The sequence below is a fragment of the Helicoverpa armigera genome, chromosome 11, assembly GCF_030705265.1.
Source record: "Helicoverpa armigera isolate CAAS_96S chromosome 11, ASM3070526v1, whole genome shotgun sequence".
NCBI lineage: Eukaryota > Metazoa > Arthropoda > Insecta > Lepidoptera > Noctuidae > Helicoverpa > Helicoverpa armigera.
This window is the reverse complement of record NC_087130.1, coordinates 6,486,461-6,514,446: the sequence shown is the minus strand read 5'-3', so window position 1 is coordinate 6,514,446 and position 27,986 is coordinate 6,486,461. Positions and strand designations below refer to the sequence as shown.

The window sequence follows — 27,986 nt, the reverse complement described above, 5'->3', positions numbered from 1 at the left end:
CGTGTGGCTCAGTTTAGGTAAGATGGTACTAAATTAGATACTGCGGTTGAACCTCATTATGTTTCTGAAGTGGGTGAGAAGCGAGTTAGGTTAGTATTTATTTACGAGCAATATTACTCTTACTTTTACAATTACCACATTTATAAATGAAGAGAGATTTTCAGTATACTCTTGAAACTGTATCAAAATGTTATGGTCATTAGTTCTTTTAGTAGGTAGATGTCGTGTTTCTTAACTCTGCCTAATGTATTGCAAATAATTAATTGCAAAGTACTCTTAAGAGAATATTGTAGCACTATTCAGATTCATACATACATATAATGTTATGGCCCATAAAGTCAAATTCCATACGGTTATCTTAACTTTATGAATTTAAATCAAGAAAATGTTATGTGCAGTTGTCAGCTGTCAATTTTCAAAAAAATATTCTATTCTATTCTACTTTGCTATTTTTGTACCGACTGACAGGATTGTCAACTGCGCCAAAAATAGTCAGACCATACACATATGTATGTTTTTAATAGTGCTTGCTTACTCGACTTGAAACTGATAGTATGCATGTACAGTTACCGGCACGGATGTCGAGCCCTGACCTTCACCTGCGCACAAGCGATTTACTGCCTTATTGCCTTATGCGTACGGGTGCGCAAAGCGATCCCCACTCTTCCGCCGAGAGCCCGACATCCGTGCCGGTAACTGTAGGCATGGGGTACTATGAAGTCAGGTTAAGCCCCCTGTTTAGCTAGTAGTACTTAGTTAGAGTTGGTGGTTGATGTCAATATAATGAACTTTTATTTCATGTTACTGAAATATAGCCATAAATATAAGTACCCAATCTAATTTATGCCACCATCTGGCACCTGAAATTAGTCATTGTTAAATGTTTAGGAGTATTTAGTAGATTAGACTGTGATAAAAATCTAAAATTAGGTATTCAAAATCTTCGACTGAGATTTTTATATTCTAACTAAAACACCATGACACAGTGCGTATCAGTCTGTAAGTCATCTGAATCAGTTTACATTGGATTAAAAGTACTACCTTTTTTTTTTAAGTGACAGTCGCGTTTGTCTTATTTTGACAATCAGTGCTGCGTTTGCCTTCCGCCAAGACTCACGTGGTACCTAGTCTTCAAAGCAGGAAATTACGTTAAAAATATTCTAGAACGATCTTTTATACAGTAGCGAAACAGGCATTACGCTTGCTAAAAAGTACCTACTCCCACTACACCGCAGACTTTACGTGTGTTATGTAAAATACTCAGCTCTTCTCGGAACAACGTCTTGTAACTTCATTAGTGTATCCGACCTAACCTATAAGAAATGTACGAAGACTTTTTAAATCTTTGACAAGAAATGCCCAAGATTTTCATAAAAGAGGACGACATTCTTTTTGTCTCGGCCGAAGAATTATGTCATCCGACTTTTTGTTTAGGGCTAAGCGACATGATATTATATTTTTCAAGAAATATTTTTTAATCACGTTTCAGTATTTTTCTTCGTATCGTAAAGGCTAAGATTTATTCGGTAATCTTCGGCAAAATCCTACAGGATATTTTCATTTCATGTAATCTAATTTTCTTTTCCTTATGGGATTTTGACGAATTAAGTTTCGACAGTTTCTGTTTGTATGATTCCTGCGTGGGCGTGCTTTTCGTCAGTTGGGAGTTAGCAAAAATATTATACGTAGAAATAAGTAATTTTGGACCCGCATAGTTACTTAACTTGTTCTTTCTTCTAAGTTCATATTATGGCACAATAAATATTTCAGTTAATACAAAAGTGAACTTAGTATTTTGTAGTATGGTTTTGACATAACGTTGTTGTGAAATATTGCTTCATCATTTGATTGATCACGTAATTAACTGGCGAGTTAGTGGCGGCCCATTACAAGTGGTCCACTTGAACTTGTGCTGTAATTTATCAACACAATTGCTATATTATTATAAGGGAACTCATTAGTAACCAGCGCAAGCTACAAAAACTGCGACTACATGTCACGAACCAGCAATGTCCTCTTATGTTTTACGATTTTGCATAAAGGAAACTAGACCCTACAGCAGAAACTATCTTATAATGAGTAGCAGACAATTTGAGCACTAGAATGAATTTATGCAAGAACCTCAAAATGTACGGTCGTTACTGAAGGATCCATAGCATACATAAATTAGGAGATTTTTTATAAGCAGGTATGTTCATCGTCAACGGACCGTCCCTTAGTGTCAGTGAGGCGAGGCAAAAGCAAGCCTTACAATATTTATCCTTAAAAAAATAAATTGCAAAAAGTCTGTCTGTTTATTGCTCTCTTAAGCCAAATTGACTGTTGAATGATTCTAGTGGTTGGTACACAAGATAGCCTGCCTGAGAAAGATCAAATTCCACATTTTACCTAGTTTCGGGAAGTGGTTTTCCCGGGACGTGGAGGAAACTGCGAAGAACAGCTAGTAATAAATAAAACTTAAACGTTGAAATATGGCAATTTTAAATAAAATCCAGTTTAGATGACATTTAAAGCACCTAAACCGAATGAAAAAGAGGCAGAGGAGATGGACGTCGCAATTTACATGAAAGTTTATTTGCCAAGTCTGCGTCCGACGCGAAGTAGAAGCTTTAATTAAACGAACCACAGGAAGACCCAGCTGACTCAAAAGATTATTTTGTAATTTATTTTATTAATATATTTGTATTCAGTTGTGCTGTTACCGTTTCCTTTATTTCACGGAGCCTCTTTTTATTTTTGGCGTGAAACTCGATGTGGTTGTGAATGAACATCAGTCCCGCGTTAAATCATTTTATTCTATTTTTGCTTTCCCTCTGTGAGGGTCGGCTTTGAATCGGACCACATGATTCTGCATAAATGTGTTCTCAGTCCTTATAAAAATTACCATTTTCAGCTATTTTTGGCCTCATTACAATTTAGTCTTAATCCAAATCAACTTAATAATGATTATGTAGTTCTAAAGTTTATTACGCGTTTATGTTTTTCACCAGTCTTATATCATTATTACCGGAGTGTTTTTCGAAGCAATTACGAAGCGGCCTTTGTTTACTGCACCTGCATTTACTGATAATTAATTTGTTGTGCTCCAATTTACATGAGCGAGGCGAGTATTGTTTTTTGACGGACAAATAAATAATGTGTGTTCATTCACGAGTGTCAACAAAAGAGTGTTACCACAAATGTTGAAGTGTAATTAAATTGAATTGTATTTACGAGTACGTGTCAAATAGTCTGAAAAATATAATGACTGTCCATTTATACAGTCATCTCATAAAATATGTGACCCTCTTAGCTCAGAGTTCTAAAGTTCCCTCTAAATATTATAACAGCTTCACCTCCATAAGGATTTAATAAGTGTCAAAAAAATTAAACTGTATTACTGTTCAAGAGGAGTATTTGAACTTTTCATTCCACAAATCATGCTAGATATATAGACTTCAGAGAACATAAAGACGAGCTGTGGACATGTTTTGGAGGAAACGCACAATGTAGCGATAACACTGGTGCCTTTTCATCCCGGTTATCCCGAAAGCCGACCTCAGTATAGTTGGTAATGGGCTAGGCCTGATCGCAATGGCTGATTAGACAGAACCATCTTTTAATGAAATGTAATCGCGTATTAACCTATTCATATTCAGTCAGGGTTGATTTTAAAGGTAGCAGGCACACAAATTGATCTTTCATTGCTTTAATCTAAATGATTAATTAATGAAGTCGAATTAAGTAACAAATTAAAGCGTTCAAATATTTCAATGTAAACGCTTAGCAAGCGTTATCTCCAATGCGTTGAATCGCTTGGAGTTACGTTTCCGAAGCACACCTTCGTTTTGTTTTACGTAATAATTAATTCTATTGTTCGATCCACGGTTCTGAGAATGACAATTTCGTTACCTGTACGAAGTGTAGGTCCTTTCTCACGAAATTGTATTATAAATGGGAAAATAAATTTTGAATGTTACAGGAAAACAACCTGAGATTGAATAGTAGAGATTTATTTTGTGGATCATTTCAGAGTTGGTATTTGCTATACCAGATTTATTTTTTGAATTGCAAATGTCGATTTTCTTCCTGACTTTAGAGAATAAAAAATGGGACAAAGATTGATTCAATGATTATTGCTTTTCTTCCAAATTGCGAAATTCGTTCCTACAATGTTTTCGATGCTGCTTTATTGATAAGAAAAAAGAAAAAAAAAACCTTTTCAAAGGATTAAGCTTGTACTTTTTTTACAAGCAAGTAAAAAATGAATTTATGAAGTTCCAATTACAGAAATTCCTGCAAACAATTAATTGAAAGAGAGAGTCGGCCCACTCTGTCCAGCTTTCAGTATGGTTTTATAAAATTGAATATTTTCATTAAATAAATCCAATATCAACTTTAAATGAAGTTTGAAAATCGTTTGTACACCTTCATGTTAATATACTTTGTTTAGATGTAAAAATAAATAGATACATTTTTCTTTATCTATACTTCTTTTTGTCTAACAATAGTTAGAAAGATGAGTAAGATTGTTGATTGACCGTAATAATCTCAGGAGCATCTGGTATGAGGCAGCCCATGTATTAATCAAAGCTGTAAGCTATGTCCTTCATACTTATGTACCTACGTTCCACATATTAATTAGGTATTTTGATAATTTTAGAAAAGTTTTATTTTTAGTTTCAGGTAAAATAAACATTTTACGAATGTTGGTAGGTAACCAGATAATTATATAATTGAAAATCTTGCACTATGTATCACACTCTCAATTTAATAAGAATAAATTCACAAAAATACTTGGAATGTTTTCGATTACAAAAACAAACAAGACAAGAGTTACTTTAGTCTGAAATATTTAAATTTAATTAAAATACTTCTCACAAACACGTCGCATACCAAAATTCTAGGTGTGAATTTTTGATAAAAACCTCATTTTAACGAAATTAAAGGCGGGCAAGCTGAGAGTGGCCCCGAGGGAACAACGCAGCCATCTGGGGGCCCGCCTTAATTTGTTCATTAACCCTTAAACAGGAGGCGACCTATTTGCAAAATTCGCGCTTTTGTCCACACTGCGCCTTTCCAAACTAACATAATAACTTTTGATTTAGCCTTTCTGTGCTGATCTTTAGTAGTTGGCCCTAACTATGCGACGGGAATATTAATCTTTTTATAGATTTATTTGTGCTTATGAAACACGTTTTGATTAAGAGTAGACATTTTAGCGCTTAATTAGTTTTATTTAAGTTATTAGGTATCCCGTTAAGTAAAGCACATAAAGCTACAACATATCGATTTAATATAATAAATGGTTATACCTGGATGAAATTGAAAATTGCAACAAGGTACAACGAGAAATTATCTAAGTTAAAGAATTTAGGTAAGGTAAACGCGGGTGAAGTCGTCATGCCCCAATAGTCGTCAATTAATCTTAAAACTTTTATTATTATTTTCTACTGAACTTAAAATGGGCCGGTTTATATATCAACATATTCTTGATAATATATTGCACAATTGAAATAACAATACGGGGTTTTAACAGTCACGGCTTCTAAGATATGTTATTTGAAACGTGTGTGCCCTAACAAAATCGTTTTTTCGTGAAGTTCAGCTGTCAAAAGTGAAACTCAGCACGTGGTTTTGTGTTTTGATTTACATAACCCCAGTGGGGTCTGTGGTATGTTTCTTTGTTTAATTAGATAGTTAAGTTTATTTGCTAGCGATGTAATATGCAATTTGGAATACTTTTAACATAGAAGATATATTTTTTTAACGTGACATCTATTGGTACTTCAAAACTCCCATTTGACCCAAAACCCGTCAATTTTACAATTATTATGACGACTACTGGGACATGCCCAAAAGTCGCACCTAAACTCGTCATAATGAGGATATTTTGTGTTTTACAGTACAAAATGCGAATAAATAGCTAATATCAGGATTTTTACAAAATTGATAACTGTCTAGAACAAACATATTTAAGGTTAAGACTACATTTGTTCATAAAACTGCGTTTCTTTTAAGCTTTTTCTTAGGGGTAAATTTTACTCTGCTGGTTCTAGATGCACGTACACAGTCATGTTATTCGATTCAATTAATATGTTTCTTAATGGTTAAATCCCCTGTTTTCTATAAGTATGCACTTTCTACGAGTGTTTTTTCAGGTATATATTGGCCGCTGTAGGCCTTCGCCATTTGATTAAGGTCTACCGCTTTGGGTACAAGTAGGTCTAGCACTAGCCCTTGTTTTATTACGCTTGGATTACAATTTGTGGCAAACAAAAATTGACTGTTCTTACACTATGCTTTTTGTTCGAAATAACTGCATTTCGTCACGCGTATTGTACCGCGTCTTCCTAACGTGCCTGTAATAGCGCCTGTATAAAAATTATGTCATTCAATTAGTTTTGACGCAAAAATATTAATATCAGTTTTAAAACTAAGATAACATAGCTTCCATCGCTGGCACTTCTTTGCTTGTCGTATTCGATATTGATGGGTAAAGAGTAATCTTAAGTAAGATTTTTTTATTTAAAATTATCCGTATTTAGTGATTGCATGATCGTAATTTTAATAGCAGATCATGACTGAAAGAAACTACAAGCAAGAGGGCCTTTTAAAAGTCATAAAAGCTGTAAATCAAGGGCCCACACACAACATCAGATGCAGCAAAAAAAATTAAAACGCCTTGTTAATGTCTTAAAAGTAAGACAACTTTAATGAAATGGTGACACAAAACCGACGATTATCCCTGTATATATACTATAGAAATGAACCCAAGGATAATCTCCGGTTCTGTGCTAAAGTATTGCTAACTATGGAGGAAAACTACTTGGGCTATTGCGTTGCGAGGGATGTTAGTGGATTAGGATATAGGAAAATAAAGGAACTATGGCACCTGGAAAAAAAAGTCGTTGTGGCCTGGTGGGCCAAGAATCAACCTCTCGAGTATGAGGGCGCGGGTTCGATTCCAGGTCAGGCAAGTACATACCAACGCAACTTTTCTAAGTTTGTATGTACTTTCTAAGTATATCCTGCAATGACACCAATGACTGTGTTTCGGATGGCACGTTAAACTGTAGGTCCCGGCTATCCTTGAACATCCTTGGCAGTCGTTACGGGTAGTCAAAAGCCAGTAAGTCTCTCACCAGTCTAACCAAGGGGTATTGGGTTGCCTGAGTTACTGGGTTGAGGAGGTCAGATAGGCAGTCGCTTCTTGTAAAGTACTGGTACTCGGCTGAATCCGGTTAGGCTGAAAGCCGACCCCAACATAGTTGGGAAAAAAGGGTCAGAGGATGATGATGATGAGGAACTATGGCACCTGCCGATGACAATGTATAAAATACATGTTAAAATGGCAGGTGGAGACTCGCCAACTCACTTACTGGGCCCCCGGGAATCAGTTGCTAAATCGCAACAAGAGGGCAACAGGTACATGAGCGGCTGAAGGGTGAGGATACCTCGGCGGACTTTAAACGCAGATCACGAGCTCCCTGTGGGTCCAGCATCACCGGCCCACTCGCCACTTAGCACGAGGCACCTACCCTCCGAGCAGGGCTGCTAACCCTGCTCTAGCGACTCCACTCTGGTCGGCCAATGAAGGCAAGCCAAGAGGCGGGAGACCTTCACTCCGGCAGGCCGGAGATGGGGGACAGTATACTCTCCCCGGAGCACTCGGATATATAGCCCCGCGGGGTCGCTACTCCCCGTCATCCACCTCAGATGCCCTTGTGGGGCTTATTAGATATTATACCTGTATGTCTCTTCCAGACCTCGGGACTATAGAGTCCCGGATTTTTGGGAGGCGAACGTGGGGCCGAAGCCAACACGCTGAAGCCCTTTTGAGACAACTTTAATGAAATGGGGACACAAAACCGACGATTATCCCTGTATACACTATAGAAATGTACCCAAGGACAATCCCCGGTTCTGTGCTAAACTATTGCTAACTATGGATTATTATTGAGTTTGAACGGTTAGTTGTACCTAATCATATTTTATTTTTTGATTGATACCTTTAAGACAGCAGACAGTTTAAACTGTCTATAGAGATTTTTGCAAATGGTACTTAGCATGCGCTAAGTAGTTCAGAAGTTTTGATAAATGACAACCTTACCTACATATCTTTGAATGTTAGTAATTATTTCGCGGAAAGCTATATAAATGATTGTGGCTTTTATTTTTTGTGAATACTAATTATTTTATTTTACAATTTAAATATTTTAAAAGTAATTATTTTACTCGTGCTACATATGCACATAACTGCATCGTTATTATGATTTAAAAATATAACATACTAGCTTCTGCCAGCAGTTTCACCCGCATCCCGTGGGAACTACTTCCCGTACCGGGATAAAAAATGGGCTATCTAACACTGAAAGAAATTTTAAAATCGGACCAGTAGTTCCTGAGATTAGCGCGTTCAAACAAACAAACTTTTAAGCTTTATAATATTAGTATAGATATTTTATAGACTGGTTTTGTGATTCCAAGCGTTTGATAGATAGGAATATAAATTAAAATGCAACCATGTATCTGTTTTATTGAATTCCTGCTCTTCTAACAGATTATGACCTGCTATCTAAATAGGAATTTGGTTTTTTATCTATCTACCTACCTAATATTTCAAAAGCACAAGTATGCTTAACAAATTCAAGCACAAAAAAATGTACATAACTTGAACCTTATGTTCAAGAGCAGAGAGTTTACATTAGCATTAAAAGTTGACGAGTACTGGGACAATTTGACGAGTATCCGTACAAATCAGACGACTATTGGTACAAATCGCCCTTTTTTTACTTTTGCCTTAATAAGTATATAAACCCATCAAAATTATTAAAAAAACATTAGTTAATTAGAATAATGAATAAATACTCTATCACGTCATGCAAAAATTTTCATTTCCTATTGAATATTTAACACACAGTAGCGCTTCAAAGTCAGTGATTTCCGAAATCCGACGACTATTGGTACGTTTACCTTACCTAGTCATACAAATAAACAAGCCTTCTAGCTTCATCCAAAATCTCAAAAATTCTTAAGGATTAAATCTGAAAAGTTATCTATCCCCAGGAGTAATGGATTTGATGTTAAAGACGCAATTTCCTTAAGTTGATTCATTTATAATTCAAATACTTGAGTCTAACTTTTTAATAAAAGTATCGAATGCGAGCGATCACTATGCCATCGCGCTATTACAAGGCTATTGATTTTACTTAATTGCTTATCATCTTCGATTTAGCTTCCGAGATTTGTGAATTATTGAATATTTGCACAAGTTTGAGTACCAACAGTGTTGTTGATTATATTTGAGATGAATTGGGGAATAATCGACCTAGTAACCATTGGATGTGGGAAGGAAACGTACCGGTCGTCGCTCGTAATAGTGTGGTCCGTTTAAACAAAGCCCTGCCTAATCAAACCCCAGTAGGCCGTATTGTAGCGTGCTCTAGCCGGGGGTCAATTCCCAATATTGTAAGTACTGAGGAGGCGGGACTATGGCCGAGCTTCAGGCTCCTAACATAATAGATTCACTACTAGTAACTGGCCGCAAACATGCCCTGAACCTCCTTGCTTATTTACTCAAGTTTGGCAATCGTAGTTGTTTGCACGACATTTTTCAGCCTCCAATTACATAATTCTGGCCAAAAGCCCAATCTTAATTGTGAAAAGCTTGTTATTTCAATTTCCGAAGACTTGTACCTATTTATAAAAAGATTAGTAGGTAACTGTTGTTGTGGAAAATATTGTTTTCCTTTGTATTCATTTTATCGCAACAGTAGAAATTAATCTAAACAAACCTTTACTGAACAGACTCTGGCCGGAGGGTAAATAATGAATTTTCTCAATAAAAAATCTTATAGTGTCCATAAAATGTAACAAAAGGCATCTTTTTGAGAAAAATCCCCGCAATCGTAAAATGTTTATAGCTTAAATTTATTACCTGAAAATATTGAAGGCTGCCTTTAATATTTGATATTTACCAGATTCCTGGAATGAATGATTCCTTGAATTTCGGGTTGAAGATACCTGGCAATTGGTCCAATACTTAATCGAATAATTTTACTAATATTTAAGAATATAAGGCGAAAGTTTAATTGGGTTTCAAGAGGCTTGACATTTCCATATTAGAGCTCCGTACATTGCAGTCTGAACAGTCGGCTGATAGCGTATTCTGCTAGCCTTTAATTAAATATTATTCTGCTTACTGAGTAGACACAATGTTTAATTTAAAATATTTGACATTACATATGATTTGTACGCGACTGGGTTACGTGATTGTATCCGGTGGTGTTGTGTTTTCCAATACAAACATTATCTAATGCTTTTATGTGCTGATCTCGACGTCCGCTGTCCGTTGCTTACATACGAGGAGAGTACTGGGAATATTAGAAAATAAATCCATTTATGTAATGTCCCTTTCCCTTTTATTTATGTTTGAAGAAGAAACTTCTAGAAATATTACTCTTTTATATAATAGGTACTGAAAGGTATAGTTTTCATTAAAGAAAGCTGTACCTCTGTTGTGTTATTACTTGTATCACAAATATGTACAAGTCCGACATGATGAGGCTATGTCCGACACCGACCTCGCCCTCAAACAATTGTTGTGTAGACAATGCCTCTGTTCTGTAGGGAACGTGCAGATTTTATAATAATGGACAGCAATATCCCTTCGTGTCCATATTTCAATAATGCTGTTCACTGTTTGACGGGGGGCTGGCAACCTGACATTGTCTCCTATTAACCCGGTGCAATATTACCAAGCCTGAATGTCGTTATTCAAACAACGCAATTGTGTCAACCGTTTCCAGAAGTCTTTCGGCTTAATTGAAAGTCAGTTTGAGAGGAGAAGCTCGTCCTGACGTAAAAGGATTAACAGTTATTTCAGAAATTCAGTTCGTGTGTTCAATGTTCACGTATGTTTTGTTTTCTTTGCAGGTGAAGTGTGGACTACATCTGGACTGGTGCGACGATGAGTTAATCCGTGAACGTTTCCGACGGTACTGTGTATTGAGATGAGTGTTACATGTAATTGACTGGATAGGAGTTGAATGAAATGAGTGTTGCAATAAATTGACTGATCAGTGCATGGTTTCAAATGAGTGCTTTGTTCAACTGAGTGGTGTACCGCAGCCATGAGTTTCCTGACGTCGCTGGGTCAGTATGTGGCGGGCGTGGCGGACAGCGTGGCGGGGCTGGCGCTGTCGCCACGCCGCGCGCCGCCCTCCCGTCATCGCTCCGCCGAGGAGTCGCAGGCGCACCCGCCGCCACCATCTACAGCTACCATGAGAGGTAATCGAGTCATCTGTCATAATTAGCTTTTGACATACTGATTATTAAAATTAACAATTAATTTCCTGTAATTGGAATAGTTAATACAAACACTAAAGCTCGGCGTTTGAAGCCACTCCACATATGAAGTACTTATAATAAGTCTCAGTATCTTTTCAAAATGTATGTAGGTATACTTAAACTTTTTATTTGTTATTCTTGAACAAAAACTCATTAAAATGTTAGGTAATATAGACACGAGTTTCGGTAGTATACTTATTACGAAGGGTTCGTAATTTTCATGTCGAACGCACATACTTTGCATTTTTCATTGATCAACTAAATAAAGGATAATTTAAAAATGTTGACTGAACGTAAGTCTCTGTACTGGATAATGTAATAAGCTCCGTGTTTGTTTATTCCTGGCAAACTTTGAAAACGGAAGCAGTTTTAGAAGCTGAGGAATTCTTAAAGACTTCAAAAGTTAAAGTGTGCCAGATTTGAAAGTGTGTCGTCATAAAATTTTCTTCTTGCAAGATTGTAACTTTGAAAGAAAATTTTGAACTTGGTAAAAGTGTTTGTCCTTAAGTACCTACTAGAGATTTCTGTCAAACGCAAAATTGTTTGGACAATTAACGAGACGATTTCGTACGAATTAATAGGAATAACATTTATATGGGTGAAGTGAAAGAAGGTGTCAGGTCTTTTACTGACTTATTTAACCCTTAGCGTTTCAAGGCAACTTTAACTTTAATTGAACAATTCCACAGCACCAGATAATTATTATATAAAATATGTATGATATACAGTACCTATCTAAAAAGGAAATAAATTCAATTCTATTCTATTCATAGGCTTAAGCTAAGTTGTACTTATCAGTCGGTGGTTTTAAAACCATTTTATTATTGGTAGGGTTTCCTCGCGTGGTACCAACGGAAGGAGCGTCAGCACTGAGTGCTCGGCGCCGCACGCTGGACTGCCTGGCGCCCGCGCCACCACCTCGCCGTGGAGGGTCACTGCGCGTGCCTCGCAACCAGCAGCCGCCGGAGAAACCCACCATGGCATTCTGCAAACGACGCCTCTCTTGGCCTGAAGTTGACAACTCTGTCAATTCCGGGTAAGTGAAACCTCTGCATTTCATTAAATAGAACCAACACTTCCAAGTGATCCTCAATAGCCCATTTTCGGACCTAAATCGAATTTTGAAGGTAAAATTTCCAAGTTGCCAATGATTAGCTAAATCTTTGAGATTTGGTTCTTGCCGCCGCTCAACAAAGGCTATCAAGACAAATAATGATATTGGGGAAATCACAGGCTCTCGAAGGATATTAACGTGTTCCCAAGGCGAGGGGAATTGCAAATTAGCGGTAACTCCTCACGGCCCTGAGACGAAACATGTCACGAATAGAGATTAGATGTCCCCTAAACCAAATACTTGAGAACGTATTTTAGGTAAACACCAGCTGTCGGAGATGTTTTTTATTACGTTTGTCCAAGAGACGCAATTTTATGTAAAGCTTGAATGATCGTGAACAATAAATTGAAATTACGTGCAATGAACCTTTTATAAAAGGCTTTCTTTTGTGCGTCCTTCAAAGGCTTAGGGCTTAGAGCATCACGACACTCGCAATACATATTAATTCTAAGAAATTCATTGTGTTAAATAAGATGTGAGAGATGTGATGTCGTTAGATGAATTGACTCACAGCAGGAGCCCCATTTGGAAGTAAAGAAAACATGATTAAACCAGCAGGTGTCTTATTCATGCTTTCATTTGATATGAAATTTATATGGTATTTTTGAAGGTTTTATTCTGGATGAGTGAGAGAGTGACTAGCCACTCAATATTATTTTTAACGAAACCAGTAGATTGGCATTTACTTTAATGGTTTATCTAAAATTTCAATACTTAGCAGCGTATCTCTAGTAAAATCCATTAGGCACTCCGACTAGTCCATATGGTTCACAGGAAATTTTATTCATTAGCTCGTTGATAAGGTTTATTAGTGCGGAGCGGCAACTGCCAGCGCTCGTCAGATGAGTTTATGTGGCGTTATAAAGCCAGCCTTATTTCGAGTTACAAAGTTTTTGTGCGAAGTCGTCCCCTCGCATTAGCTCGGTAGTGTCTGACATAAGTTGACACGAGAGGTTTTCAATTAGATAAAAGCTGGCAACAGTGGTGCGATGATTGCGAAGTAAAAGGCGCGGGATGAGGGGTAGTGCGTACTTGCGTAGGTGACGTGGGATGGGGAGGGGACACGTGCAAGGACGTGCAACAGGTCGCCCGCTGACCTACTTACAATAACATTATTAATCACTGAATATGTTTATTGATTTGCGACATGATTTATGTACTGTATCTCGTAAGCTTTATTGAATAGAACATATTATGAGCTTCAGAAAAGTGACTTGACATGAAAGGGAGTTGTCCAAAAGCCTATCTCGTTTTTTTTTCAACACTTTCATGAAGTTAGCATTTTGGCTTGACCTGGCAGATGTCCCTGGGCTTGAGAACAGTTGTCGTGGCCGAAATCCAGCCTACAAAGCGCCATTATATTACAAGGTACGGCATAGGTAGGTAAAATAATTTCCAAAACACAAAGGGATCGACGGTTTCTGTTTCGTGATTGGCTTCGACGGCTCACAAGACATTTACGACATTAACAAGGTATTTCACTTAGCTCCAAACACAGTTAATGGAAACCAGAAATTCATGGAGCGAGAGTTAAAATTTAATTTTCTTGTATTTCATGCAACTGGCATTGTTTATATATTCCTGGATGGTAGAATTATTATATTGAATTCGCAAACAGAAATGTGATATTCCTGGTACGGATATCAATGCATACGTTTTTCTCGTTAAATAGACATATGAAAAGGAACAGAGAAATTCCGCGGTTGGTTTACACTTCGCTGTGCGTGGTGAATGAAGCTGACAGATATAAAAAGGAGAGAGAAAAGAGTGAATCGATATACAGGTAGCTTTATTTATAAATAAACTGTGTAACGTGGGTTTAGTTAGAACCTATTAGTACCTATACAATTATAAACAATGTACGTTCTATTTCTGTAAATAAGTAGAAATTAGGTATATATTCGTATCTACATCGTATTTCATTAAGTCTATTATAGCTTATTTCGAGGCGATTGTCTTTAATTATAACCACCGATTACAGAATAGTTAGATACTTACTACATACATAACTGTCCCAAATTGAAATCTCCAGCTGGCTGAATTTGGATCTGACTTCAGACAATGTGCTCAACTGCGAACCTTAGAATCTGTTATGAATAAAACATTAACATTGCTATAAATCATAAACGTGTAATATATTACAATACTCGTGAGGAAAACTGCTACGAAGGTCTTATGGCTGACCGGAGCCCCGTGAGGATTGGTGGCCGTCCCTCACCGGGGCTTGCCCCACATACGCCGAGATAACGTCACGTCATGCCAACTTTGTGAACGTACCACAGATTAAATACGTGCCATCACATCCAAATGTATTCACAATTCACAATAACATAAAGATCTTGTTGACAAGTCAATGGCCAGCAAACCTTTCTCAAAGTCATATGTTCATAGTTCACGTACAGTTACCAAATAATAATGCCTGTTCTAATGAACTTTCTGCTGAAGGTTGACTCGGCGAGACGGTGTAGAGTTACCTACATACGTATTATGATTATGAGCTGCCTTTCTGGGCTTAACCGAAAGATTAGTCTGAACGTTAATCCAGATAGGGCGGTATTCAATTGCAAATGGAATTCATACCGGTAAATACCAAAATAATTTATATTCTCAGAGCTTCGTCATTTAAATTTCCATTAACCGCATTCGAGTTCTAGGAATTTTAATGCCATGCATAGGTAAATAGGTATTGAAGCCTACTAGTGACTGGACAAAGCTCTTTACAGTTGAATTTCCCGGGAGAGCTTATGAACGGATATAAATGAATGGATTTTTAGTTTATTTTTATTTTAGCACTTACGTATTTATATTTTCAATCAAGCCACCAGAAACATTAAATTATCATGTCATTATGTAACTATATTCTCTAAAAAATATAGATAAACATTGAAAATAATATTTTCAACAATTTGCTATGTCACTTTTGTAAAATGACAACAAGAATCAAGATGATGAAAATTCTTAGCTAAAACTGCTTAGCTTAAAATTGTTTAACTAAAATAGCGCTCCTGAGCCCCAGTAAGGCTGTACACCGTGAGTCCTTGTCTATCAATTTCATTATCAGCTCGTTAACGTCCTGCCCCCGGCACAATGAATGGAGGCCCATTTGTTGTAATCGTGGTCACGCAACCTTTAAAAACCTTGTCTATGGTACGCTGTGCCAGTCAAATTACACAAAAATCGTTCCTTTTATACTGAAGACTTTATTAGGATTTTTCGGCACTTTTTCTTTGGCATATTTGATTAGATTACTTAAGTGGATCGAGAATTAGCCCTCGTAAGATTCAGCTCTCTTATTGTTAATTAAGAAGTTTAAAATAAAATGTTCGTAGCTGTGATGAAGTAGGTACTTAAATAAGATAATGAAAGTTTCTTAGTAAGCTATTGATATTTTTGATTACATTTGTGCCTTTGATGTAATTTTTCGACACTTTGATGACGCTTTATTTAATGTCTAATTAAATATTGTGTATATAATATTTAAAAAAATGGTTATTGAATTAGAAAGAAATGCTAGCAGGTAATTATTTAGATTTGTAGAAGCTACGTTTGTATGCATTAATGTCGTCTCAGAATCAAGCCAAAAACTTATCATAATCTTACAGGAGATAGTATTTTATGTTTATGTATATCTCAAAGTAGAATTTAGATTTTTTTTCAACACAAAGGTACAAACCCTTTTTAAAAGTGTTTTTATTTAAAATATGTACTTGTTTCCATTAACTTGTCATCGAGGCATCGCAGAGATAAAATTATTATAGTCTAGCTAGAGAATTAGAGACTCATTTTATTTCAATTCAAATAAAAATAAATTGTTCAATTTCAATGAAATGGTTTTCTAAATAAAATAGAGAATATAATGTTTCATTTATATTAAAATTGCGAACGGATTGATTCGAGTCATAAATATACATTAAGAAAAATAAAATAAGTCTTGCAAAAAGTTAGCAATAAACAGTTGCTGAGAAAAGAAATTTAGTTCTCTGTAGAAAAACCTTTGTTTCTCGACGAATGTTTACAGCCTTCGTCGATAAAGTTATGTTACACATATAAAAAAGGAACGCTACATCCATAGTTTTGTTCGGCCTTGTATAAAGTTCGGGTATGTCGGGCCGTAGTCCCAAGCTCTTGTATCGCGGGTAATGTGTAAAAGAAACAGCAAACTGACCGTCACGCACATGTCACGCGTTTCCGATACGCGTGGGACTGGCTTTATGTTACCTTTATGTCTATTGTGCCTACCCTCCCCTGAACCCGGCGCGCCTCTAACTATTAAATAAAAACCTCGGCGTTACAAGCTTACTGTAATACGAAAGGGTTCCGAATCAATTCTGATTTAATAGTATAGATTGGACCCTCGTGATATTTAATGCTTTTTGTATTTTATTATATTCGGAAATCTAGGTTATTTATGTCCGTTTATAATAGAATTTCATAGGCCTTTGACAGGGATGGATATAAAATCATTATTAATGTCATTACAGGAAATCAACTTACATTTATATGCCAATTGCGATATACCTTTACACTTCAGCAGTGTACTTGTGGGCAGATTATTACCACACCTTATTTGTATATTAAACAAAGGCAAATAAATAACACAAGTATCGGTTTTCAGCGTAGGGCTGGCGTCCTAATAGGGTTCAGTGCGAGTGTCAGCAAAGTCCCGCGCCCTTGTATTGATTGCCAACATCAATCAGTAGCAACTTGTTGTTTCCACTTCGACCGTAATTCACAACACCTTTGTCGACTGAAGGTCAAATACTTGGTAAAACCTGGTACAAACTACACTTATTATGTATAGATTATTATCTGATAGCATTTTTCTCAAGTATGATTTTGTTAGGGCTGCCAATCTTATCGGATAATAACTGAGTATCAGTGTTTCACGTAAAGCTTCTGTAAGCCTACTGCTTCAACGCACTGTCGAAGTCAAAGTTTAAACAAAAGTAAAGAGAAGAACGGGCAAGACACACAATGGACACTGTTATAAAAGAAATACCTACTTAGGTATTATGTTTTTTATAAACGGCTTTATAAAATACTATGGTTTTTTTTTTAATCTTCCTTTTGTCTTTAAACAATCTGTTAAAGTTGATGTTTTTCTGATACCAAATAGATCAGCTAAACCTTGATCAGTAGATAGATATAGGTACTTAGTTCTACGGCTGTTGCTTAGCCAGAGGCGTCTCATTTATAATATTTAAGACAACACCCAATGCTAATTACGAAGAAAGCCGCTATTGTGTAATTTCCTATTATTCTAAATGTTCGGTTAACAACGATCTTAGTTAACGCCTATTGTTGTGTCACAAACAATAGTCAAGGCTATCGTTAAACCTCGTCTCGTATTATGTAGGTACGTTATAATACGGACACCTATAGTTTCAGTAATCTCGATTAAATTAATATTATTTGATGCCGTTTTGGTCATGTTCACCACGTTTACTAATATCTAAGTCAATTGTTCAACATTGCCAAAGATTCTACTATTTGATTGCAGTATCATCTGTTACTTAAATAAATCATAGTACAGTTTATGCATAGCAGTAAACCGTAATATTTATTGAAGTAAATAAATAATACGAAATGGTATACGTGATAAATGCTCCATTGGACCGATTTAGGGATTATGGACGAATCACGAATGTTGGTGCCTATCGATAAATTCAGGGCTAAGTACAGAAAATACAGAGGTCATTAGTTAAGTACATATTTATTAATTTGACTTCGACGCACCTACGCAAATAAGAAACCTATATAAGTAAATAATATTTTTGAATGTAGCATAACGCTAAGGAAAGTTTACCTCTACATTTGCAAAGTTCATTTAGAACATTTCTAAAGTTCGTGTGATCTTGAGACAGTCTACGACTTCTTCAACATTATTTAAAATGAGTTTTATTTAAAGGATTTAACGAACACTAATGGATATTTTTATATCACTTAAGATTGACTAAGCTTTTAACAACCGAAATAAGTAATAATTAGACTTTAGAACAAAATAAAGGTCTACATTTTCAAATTATTTCAATGTAATGTTTAAGAATTTCGTCTGAATGAAATTACAGCTACCTAAGTCCCTTCAGTTATTAATGAAGCTCACTATAATACCTAGAAGCTTCGAAAAACATTTCAATAGATTCAGAAGATAAAAGCTAGGACTATGTGGTCCTACATAAACATTGTTTAATAAAATAGTATTATGTCAATATAAAATTATTATTTAATATATAACATAAATATGTTAAAATAATTATAATTATTTCAAGTATTTATAGACTAATTGTATCATCGTTGTGTAGTGACGTAGTGACAACTAATGTGTTGTTCTCTGTCCAGGGTCCAAGACACAGACGGCTCATACTTCGAGAACTTTACTGCGCTGTCATGGCGTCATGAGAACAGGCGCCTGGCAGCGCTGAGGCTGGTGGAAGCGCGCTCCGAGAGGGCACCGCCTGCCCCGCACGACCTCGGCCTCCCCAGCGTGTCTGCACAGCTGTCGCACAAGGAACACGAACATCTGTATACAGAGGTAAGTGTTGTCAACAAACAAAACTGTAAGATACAGTAGAAGGTTTGAGCAGAAAATGTGCATTAGCTAATAAATGCGAGAGAATTACAACTTTGAGATCTTCACTGGGCTTCATTTTAAATTTAAAAAAAAAATCGCATTGCTATCGTATATGACAGCTACCCTATTTATGCATATAAAAGTACATAATCGATGCAGCTTTATGAATAAGCCGATATGAGAACAAAGGAGTCCACAGCTTCGATTCATATTATAGGTCATTAAACTAATAGGTGCACCGTTCATACCTCAACGTATTCTTCAAAAGTCTTTCATAAGTTTGAATCATAAGTTTTATTATAAATCTGAGCTGAAAGCAAAGGTGACCTGAGTAAGTGCGAGAACCCAGGGGTCGATGTATCGCTTATGTACTACATTCTGCAAAAATATTACAACGCCTCAGGGGTAAAATTAGGAGCTTACCTTTGTCTCAGGTATTAGGGGCTGACACTGACGGCGCTTTGTTAATGTGAATTTATACGCCAAAGTTCAATTTGTGTGTTAAAGAAATAAATATTTTGGGAATACGGCAGGGATAACCAACTTTATTAAGTTTTGCTTGAAGCCAAATAACAGTGATTTATTGATTCATACCTGAAATGTTAAAGGTACAAAGCAAACATTGGTATTATTTCAGGAGGTTAGTAAAATACAGATAATGAAATTAAAATTGAATCATGAATATTTGATGAACAGATTTAATCGAAGTAAAAAGCTATTCCATAAACTAATTAATAAAGCGGCAGCCCGGTTTGTAATCCATATGTCATGGTTAATATGCGTGAATGGGATAATTGGCGTATTAGGCAACTAATTTGCATATATACCAGTATGCGATCGCAATTTGATGTTTAATTTATGAGCTTTGGGGCGGTGGTAGAACTTAACATTTCTTTTGTAGAAACTCATGTTTATTCGTTCTACATGAAATTTTATGTTACATGATAATGCCACGTTATTTTTTTAAGTTATCATCTGCTAAGAAACCCATGTTGGTCCGCAATATTGTTGGAAAATGTTATTAACGCTGTGAGGAATTTGGAATGTGTCTTTCATGGGCAGTAAGGCGAGCTTGTCCAAAAGATTGACGATAACGATGCCACTAAAAAGGTTCCATGAATCAACCGACCCTTTCCTCCGGACGTCTCAACTAAGGATGAAAGGGCACCATGAATTTGATTACCGATTAATTAATATAGAAGGGCTAACTTGATGCGGGTTTAAAAAGCAATATCGTATAGCTTTATTAATTTCAAACTAAAAATATAGGGTAAGGTTAAGATTCCCTATATTGTAAAAGTTAAAGCTGTCAGTTAAAGCTTTAAGTCGGACATACATGATACAATACTTGGCAAATTACGTTTGTCTGTCTGTATGCTTTTCATTCAGTTAGGTATTACTGACATTATGTAATTGAAAGTATTTAATATGCATTAAATATAATGTGTACATATTATTTTTTTAAACTATCTAGACAGATAACAAATGTTATCTACAACGTTTGTTTTTAATTTTAACTAGGTACCGTAAAGGCGGGTTACTTTGACCCTAGGGCATAACTTTGGCCCAAATCGAGAAAATGTTAGAACTGTCCGCCGTGTCGCGACCATACAACCGAACGTCGTAGATTCTTCGGTAACTAATAGGTGGCGATATAGACGTGTACTTGTGGAACTTTTTTACCGACTCAACTGCACGTCGCTACATGTTCGCGCCATTTGAAATTTTGACACTAACACCGGCGTATTTTTCTGCTGCAAACTTTGATGTGTATTGCTGAATTTTGGTAAGTTTTGCAATTGGATTGTTATTTATTTTCTTAGGCATGTATATAGGAGTATGGCAATTGTTTTTTAAAGACGATTTACTTGTGTGTTGGGACTTAAATTACAGATCTAGAAAATCGGTATACATTGAACGCCTTTTCGGGTAACTTTGGCCCGCAGGTCCAAAGTATAGCTTCTCGTGGAGCTTCACGTCCTCAACTTGATAACCTGGAACTCACGCAAATACCCAGGGCAAGTGTTATCAGTATTCGAGGAAGGAGCCTTTATAACATGCATGAAAAGAGGTAAGACGTACTGGCGGTGGCCCGCGATTAAAGATGAACAGCTTTATAGTTGGAACCATATAGTACGTAAGATTGAACCTCCTAAATTTGAAAAAAAAAGGGTTCTTCCTCTGTTCCTGAAATGAACGAGTGACAAGAAAAGGTTTTTCAGTAATGTTTGTAATATTAGATTAGATGCTACTTGTAAACGTTGATTCTCATACCTACATTGACTGAAATTGTAATTTTATAAGAATGAAAAATAAAATATGTCTCCGAAGGTTACCTAATTAATCTAAGATCGTTACGTTAAAACCGTTTAAGATAATATTATTTTATGTTTTGAAAGTTTCTTAAATTTTTAGAGATATTCTGTAGTGTAAATGTTTTTGAAATATATAAAGGTGATTTAACCTCGTGTTTTAATTTTTTGAATTTTTTTTCTTACATTAAACCCCTCCTGGATATTCAATCTAACCGCCCTTGATGGTTTCTTTGGCCCCTGATAGCTGCAAGTGCGATTTTTCACCAATAAAGTTTATGGGATTAAAGTAACCCTTTCCTAAGAATAACTTTGGCCCAAAACTTTTAATAAAAAAAAAACAAGTTACGCTTATCATATTCCTAAAATATACTTCGCATCTTGTTGTTTATATCCTTGAGCTTCTTTATAACTTTTAAGAACACTAAAAAGACAATACCGATACAAACTACAGATAAAATTCATAAATTATTCGAAAAAATTAGCTAAAGTAACCCGCCTCTACGGTACTTATTTATTTCATAAAATATAAAGTAATCATGCAACATGCCAGACGATGAAATCTGCAAATTAACTTTTCACAGATGTTTTTTTTTAATATGGTTAATTTTGGTGTTCTAAGCCACAATATTTATTTTCTTGCTGCGGAATGGCGCAATGTTCGAGTAGGGTTCTAAATTTTCACTTACCCGTAATGTGAGAACAAAAGAAGATAGAATGTACCATAATTGAATACTTTGTCTCTTGCGTATCTATGTTGGAGCATGTAAAGCAGTCTTCCCGCGGAGCACACATTCCGTCACGTCAGCTTTTCTTTACGGAGTCAGTCTTGAAAAGGTGATACTTAATATAGTGGAACGTGAGCACGTTTTTCACGAATATCCGTTTTCTGCTTTCATACATTTCTTTACCTAACATAATAAAGTGCCAGCTGATATGGATAACATCTAAAATAGTTTTCGCGTAGGTATTTGCTTACCGTTGGGATATACGGCATAAATAAATACTTATTCTGAGAATTCGAAGATCTACAAAGCTTGGGGGTAAATCCACAAGTACCATTTTTTTCTTAAATTGCGTAAACATCTAACATTAAGGAGGATTTGCCTATTAATAGCCATGCTCATTAGTAGAAAAAGGTAAAGGTAACTAACAGTTATTCCATTAACAAGTCCGTCAATCCTAGGTGCTGTACTGCATCGAAAATGCAGTGGGTGCGCCGGCCCCTGATGGTCAATTCGCAGCTTACAAGGAAGAGGTGGTGGAACACGCCCGCCGAGCATTCAGGGTGTCTCCCGAGGTGCACGCGCGCGCCATGCGCTCTGCTGGTAGCGAGCGACCGCCTACTGTCGTGCTCGGCTGCTCAGTACTCGAAGCTGATGGATTGGAAGCTAAAGACGCTAATGGTAAGTCCTTAAAAGTGAATGTTTGTGGTAGGGAGTTTTAACAGCGCCCTGTACATAGTCCTTATCGTGTTAAAAGACTGAGGACATTTTTAAATCGGGTTCTCAATAAAAAGGAAGTTCCCAATTCGGATGCTTGTTTTTTAAGCTCTGGTAGTCTCGAACTTTTTGAGAGCAATAGCCGAATTTGGATGAAGTAAACAAGATGGCTTGAAACATCAAAATACTTATTTCATAGTTAAATAACATACTTACATCCATATAGATTCTTACAAACTTTCGCTTTATCATTAAGTAGGACTAGAAGTTGTGTTGTTCCAAACAACCTTAGCTACATTTCGGTTATGATCTAATTAGATCAAATAATAATTAATAGCTCGGTATTCAAAAAGTTTCCCATCGTGCTGGCACGTGGTAAGTAAACCTGCCCTTAATAGACTTAGCTTGTTGCTCACACGTCCTCCCTTTATGTGCCTTTAAATCATATTCATAAATTATGAGTGTCGCCGTGAATACATTTCTGGGCTTTTCGTCGCTTGACTTAGGTACCTGAGGTGACATTTGGAACATTCATCCTAATACGACGTCTCTAATGTATCATGACATTGTTGTTTTTACACTTTATTTTCTTTTTGTAAGTATATTTACTTGTACATAGAAGTCTAACGTCGATAGGTATCTGTGTGATGAATCGCTTCAGAAGACATGCCCTATTTCTTGTTTCGAAATATGTTGATTTCAACTTTTGTCAGTATGAAAAAGATAAAAGTACCTTTACTTTTTTACTAAATCTGATTTGATACTAGCTTTCGCCACCTACTACTTTCTGCATCTGGATAAAAAAATAGCCTTTATCTTATTCTGATGTACAAGTCATATTCCTCCTAACTTTTATCAAAATCTGTTCGGCCGTTTGCGTGTGAAGAAGTAACAAACATACACATACACACGCATACATTCACACACCAACTTTAGCCTTTTTGTAAAAAAAATAACGAAGTCTATTAGACGTAGAGTAAGTCCACTTTACTGTATCTACAATGCGCGCACTGAACACGACAAACATTTCTAGTTTCCAGCACATCCTTTTAGTTAGTCTAAGCATATACATACAGTTATATATAGGTACTTAAGTGTCAAGCTTATGCGGGCTACATTACAGTTACTTCTATCACAATAGCATTCATTTCTAACGTCCTAAATTGTTAACATCCTTCAAAATTACCAAGTTACTACAATACACAATTTTTAAAAAGACACGACGAACTTAGGGCGCCTATTGTGACAAAAATGCCTTCGCTAAGTAATCAATTATGTTGTGGCTGTTAAATGCGGAAATTGCTTAAAATGTCTACGTTAACGTCAACGTCAACGTCAAAAAAAAATGTGTAACAAGCAACGTCTGAGGCGCATAGTGTGAAGCTGTGGTGTTGACAGCTACGCTTGTTATATTGAATTACGCGAAAACGATGGACGCCGAGATACCGCGCGATCCTGCCTTAGCGAGTGAACACTGGTCGTAATAACGACAAATGACAACATAATTTTGCATTAAGCAAACTCCATTTTAACAGCGAAATAATGTTTTCGTAAAACAACCACATTTGCTGTAAAATAAATGCTGCTTCCACTGAAAGTTAAAATCAAATTTCTATTCAAGCAAAACTTTGTTTCGACAGCTACTAAAGTTGAAAGGTATTCAATTACGTTTCTGTGAGTTTCACAAACCATATACATATCGAATGTTGCGGTACAAACAAAGCGTAAAGTATATTTCTGTTAGTTGAATTTTCACTTTGATATTAGACGATACCCACTTGCTGTTTTAATAGGTACTGGTTTATACTTCTATCTATGTAAACTAAGAACAAGCTACTCTATCTTTTATCTGGCATTGATTAATCGAGGTCAGGACGGACAGACCCATCCACTCACCTGGATACAGATTTCAGGAGAAAAATAAGTCTATTTTAGGTTAACCGTATAAAGAATAATAACATAATAATGTTTATTTTTATGAACATTAATTATGTTGGCTTAATTACAGGCCTCAGGTATTTCTGAGTTTTTTTGCGTGGTACATAACTCACCAAAATACCTTGTGTGGGATGGCTCACGGTTATTTGAGCCGCTTAAGGTTAAGGATACCTTCAGATCTGTTTGAAATATACTAACGAAGGGATACCAGTTTTTGTGCCACGAAGGATTGCTTTTGATAGGATTTTTTTCTTTAGGGTTCAGTGACCCATACTGCATGTTGGGTATCCAGCCAGCATCTCTGCCGGCTTCTCCTCGCGCCTCCGAGGACGAAGGACGCAAGCATGGCTTCAGGCTGAGCTTCAAGCGTCGGGATGGCCGCCAGCAGCGCGACAGCCTTGGTAGACTGCCAGCGCGATACATACGAGCCACTAGCGTCCGACCTCACACGCTCTCGCCAAAGTGGAATGAGACGTTCAAATTGTAAGTGCTCATTGCATCCGCGTTATTGATAAAGTAAAATAAATCCCGAAGCAAAGGCCCATTATGATTATAACCTAGACAAGTACCACATTATTAATTTAAGCCGAACCCAATTTGGACTAAGCAACGACACCTCTTACTAACGTGGTAAATACCGGTGGTGGTAACCTTAAACGTCAATTTTATGCAATATCGAAATATAGCGCAAGTTAATGGACCGTCTAGGAAGCGCCTAACAGTACCCCTATGACAATGACGACAAAACAGACCCAATCAAAGAGCATTTACTAATCTCAGGCCCAGCAATTCTTTTTATACAACATTGCTGGAGCGGTCTAATGTTCCAAATTCAAAAACGCGCCTGCAATGAATTTGGTTTTCATTGTCCGTAAATTCGATACCTCGATGTTCTTTTTTTAAGCAATGACAACATTTCAATGCTTGTTTGAGAAAAAGCAAAATAAGTACATTGAGAAGAACATATCAAATTACAAGAGTCATTAGAATCTCTTTGAATGTTTTGGTGATATACGAACTCGTTTTGTGACTGGCTGGAAATAATTTTTCGCGTATTTTTTTATTGGCGGTTCTTTAACGATTTTCATTTGTTTCTCCTTTCGTAATAAAAACACGTTCGTAGTTTTTTAACATTATTTTACATTTAAATCACAAATGACAATTGGAATTTGTTTAATAAATATTCAGTTTTGTTTATATCCTGTGATAGGATAGGACATGTTAGTAATTAGTGAATCGGTATTGATACTTTTTTGTATTGCAGCGATATCGATGACATCTCTTCGGATGTCCTGCACCTGGATATCTGGGACCACGACGACGAGAGTTCGGTGCTGGATGCAGTGTCGCGACTCAACGAGGTCCGAGGAGTTCGTGGCCTCGGACGCTTCTTCAAACAAGTCTGTCAGAGCGCTCGTCAAGGCAGCCAGGATGACTTTTTAGGTAAGATTCACATAAATATTACGTGCTTGTGTATGTCTTTTTACCTCGCTGTCGTTATTTCAAAAATAGAAAAAGAGTTGCTTGATTGAAGTAAATGTTGTAATTTTTTTATTAAGGAGTCTTAATTTTAATTCTAAAGCAGGTAAGTCAAACAAATGAATATAATGTGGTACATAACACATACCCAGTTTTCCAAAGTTAGAAAACTTCGTTGGTGTAAAGTTGTCAGACTTTCAAGCCGAAGAGTACCTAATCAAGTAAAACTGTGGCTAAATAATTATGATTGCTCTGACTACTTAATATATGCCAGGAGCTAACTATTCGTTAATATTAGTTTGCCTAAAGTTCATCCACGTGAATTAACTTAGTTACTAACTGACATTTAATTTTAAATCGATTTGACGGCAATTTGCATCGCTCTGCTGAAGTCTTACTTATCTACAGTCGAATTATATCTACTTAAAGCCAAAAGCTAGTGTAATTATTAATGCACAACGTTTTTTTTTATTTGCCTGTTTCATTCTTTAATAATTATATAGATATTTTACTTAATAATATTACTTTTCTATGAACAAAGCGTATACGTACTTAGTAAGTAGATTGTTTTCACTAGTTATGTGTAACGTCTTGTTAGCGTAACTTTTGTATACGTTTGGATTTACTTACTACTTATTTAAAATGTCATCGCAAGTGGCACACATTCGAGTACGATTTCGATTTTCACGAGATGAAAATATTTGCAAGTCCTACGGGTAAACCTGGTTATATGCGAGCTATTTGTTTTAAAAATACGTTCTTCATTCGTGTTTTGAAATCTGACACCATAAAAATGTTTCACATGTTCTGGTTTGAATTTGTTCAGAAAATCAGAACGCGAGTTGGGTACTGGGTAGATCCTTAGGTAGTCATATATACAGAAGCTTCAAGCTAACGATAATTCTAACTGTTTTATATAATGATCTCCCTTGGTGTCCAAGGAACCTAGAAAGTACATCCAACTTAAAAAAGTTACATTTTGTACTTGGCTGACCAGGAATTGAATCTGCACAATCGTTCTTGAGAGGCTAGTTTTTAAAAACACAGTTACGTATCCTTTGACTGAATAATACTGATATTACCTACTACCTATACAGCCGTGGTTAACCGCGGATTCAACAAACGTAATTATGTGTATATCTTGCTTCGGTTCCGGGATCCGCACATAATCCTTGCCATCACGTAACATGCTAGCTTCAACGTATCAGCTTTAGTCTGCAGTAACAAGTTTTGAGTAGACATTTTATGTCGTGCATAGACTCATAATGTATGAAAGTATGTCAGCCTTCAGATAAAATGCAGCGAACATTTTATACGCTGTGTTCAGACCTCAGCCTTTTCCCAATGAAGCGAAGATGCCATAAAAACAAAAGCCAAACAAATAAGTTCTTTATTTGTTTTGTTGTGTTGTGTACTTACTAGGAACGACTTGCAAAGAGTTCTCAGAAACAGGGAGGAGTCTGTTACGCGAACTCATCTTACTTAAGTTTTCTTAGTACCCTTCTGTAAACCCTGGGACCTGATCTGGGTATATTTTTAAAACAACTCGAATTGGTTGAATATATGCACTGACAGGAATTTTAGTCAGTGAACTAAAACGTAGAATGAAGTCTATTCTTATTGAAAGGTTCACTGCCATTTGTATACTTTAATAATTCTATTGGAAATTATGTTCAAAACCAAATATTGATACCGATAAGTAAAGGACATCGAAATTGAAAAAAGAAAAACAGTTTCATCCGGCTTTAATTTTCCAATACTCTACATTGTAAACCTTTGCCATAAACTTTTAAACTCAT

General features: G+C 36.3%; 1 protein-coding gene across 1 annotated transcript in view; it reads left to right on the top strand.

The window, feature by feature from the left end:
- The window catches only part of LOC135117517 (BAI1-associated protein 3-like), a 55,461-nt gene that overhangs the window by 1,501 nt on the left and 25,974 nt on the right, over positions 1-27,986 (top strand). Inside the window, exons 2-7 of the mRNA XM_064036901.1 lie at positions 10,918-11,271; positions 12,163-12,367; positions 18,785-18,977; positions 22,515-22,734; positions 24,966-25,191; positions 25,973-26,151. Of these exons, the coding sequence (XP_063892971.1) occupies positions 11,115-11,271; positions 12,163-12,367; positions 18,785-18,977; positions 22,515-22,734; positions 24,966-25,191; positions 25,973-26,151 (1,180 nt within the window). The 5' untranslated portion in view covers positions 10,918-11,114. The remainder of the gene's footprint in view (positions 1-10,917; positions 11,272-12,162; positions 12,368-18,784; positions 18,978-22,514; positions 22,735-24,965; positions 25,192-25,972; positions 26,152-27,986) is intronic.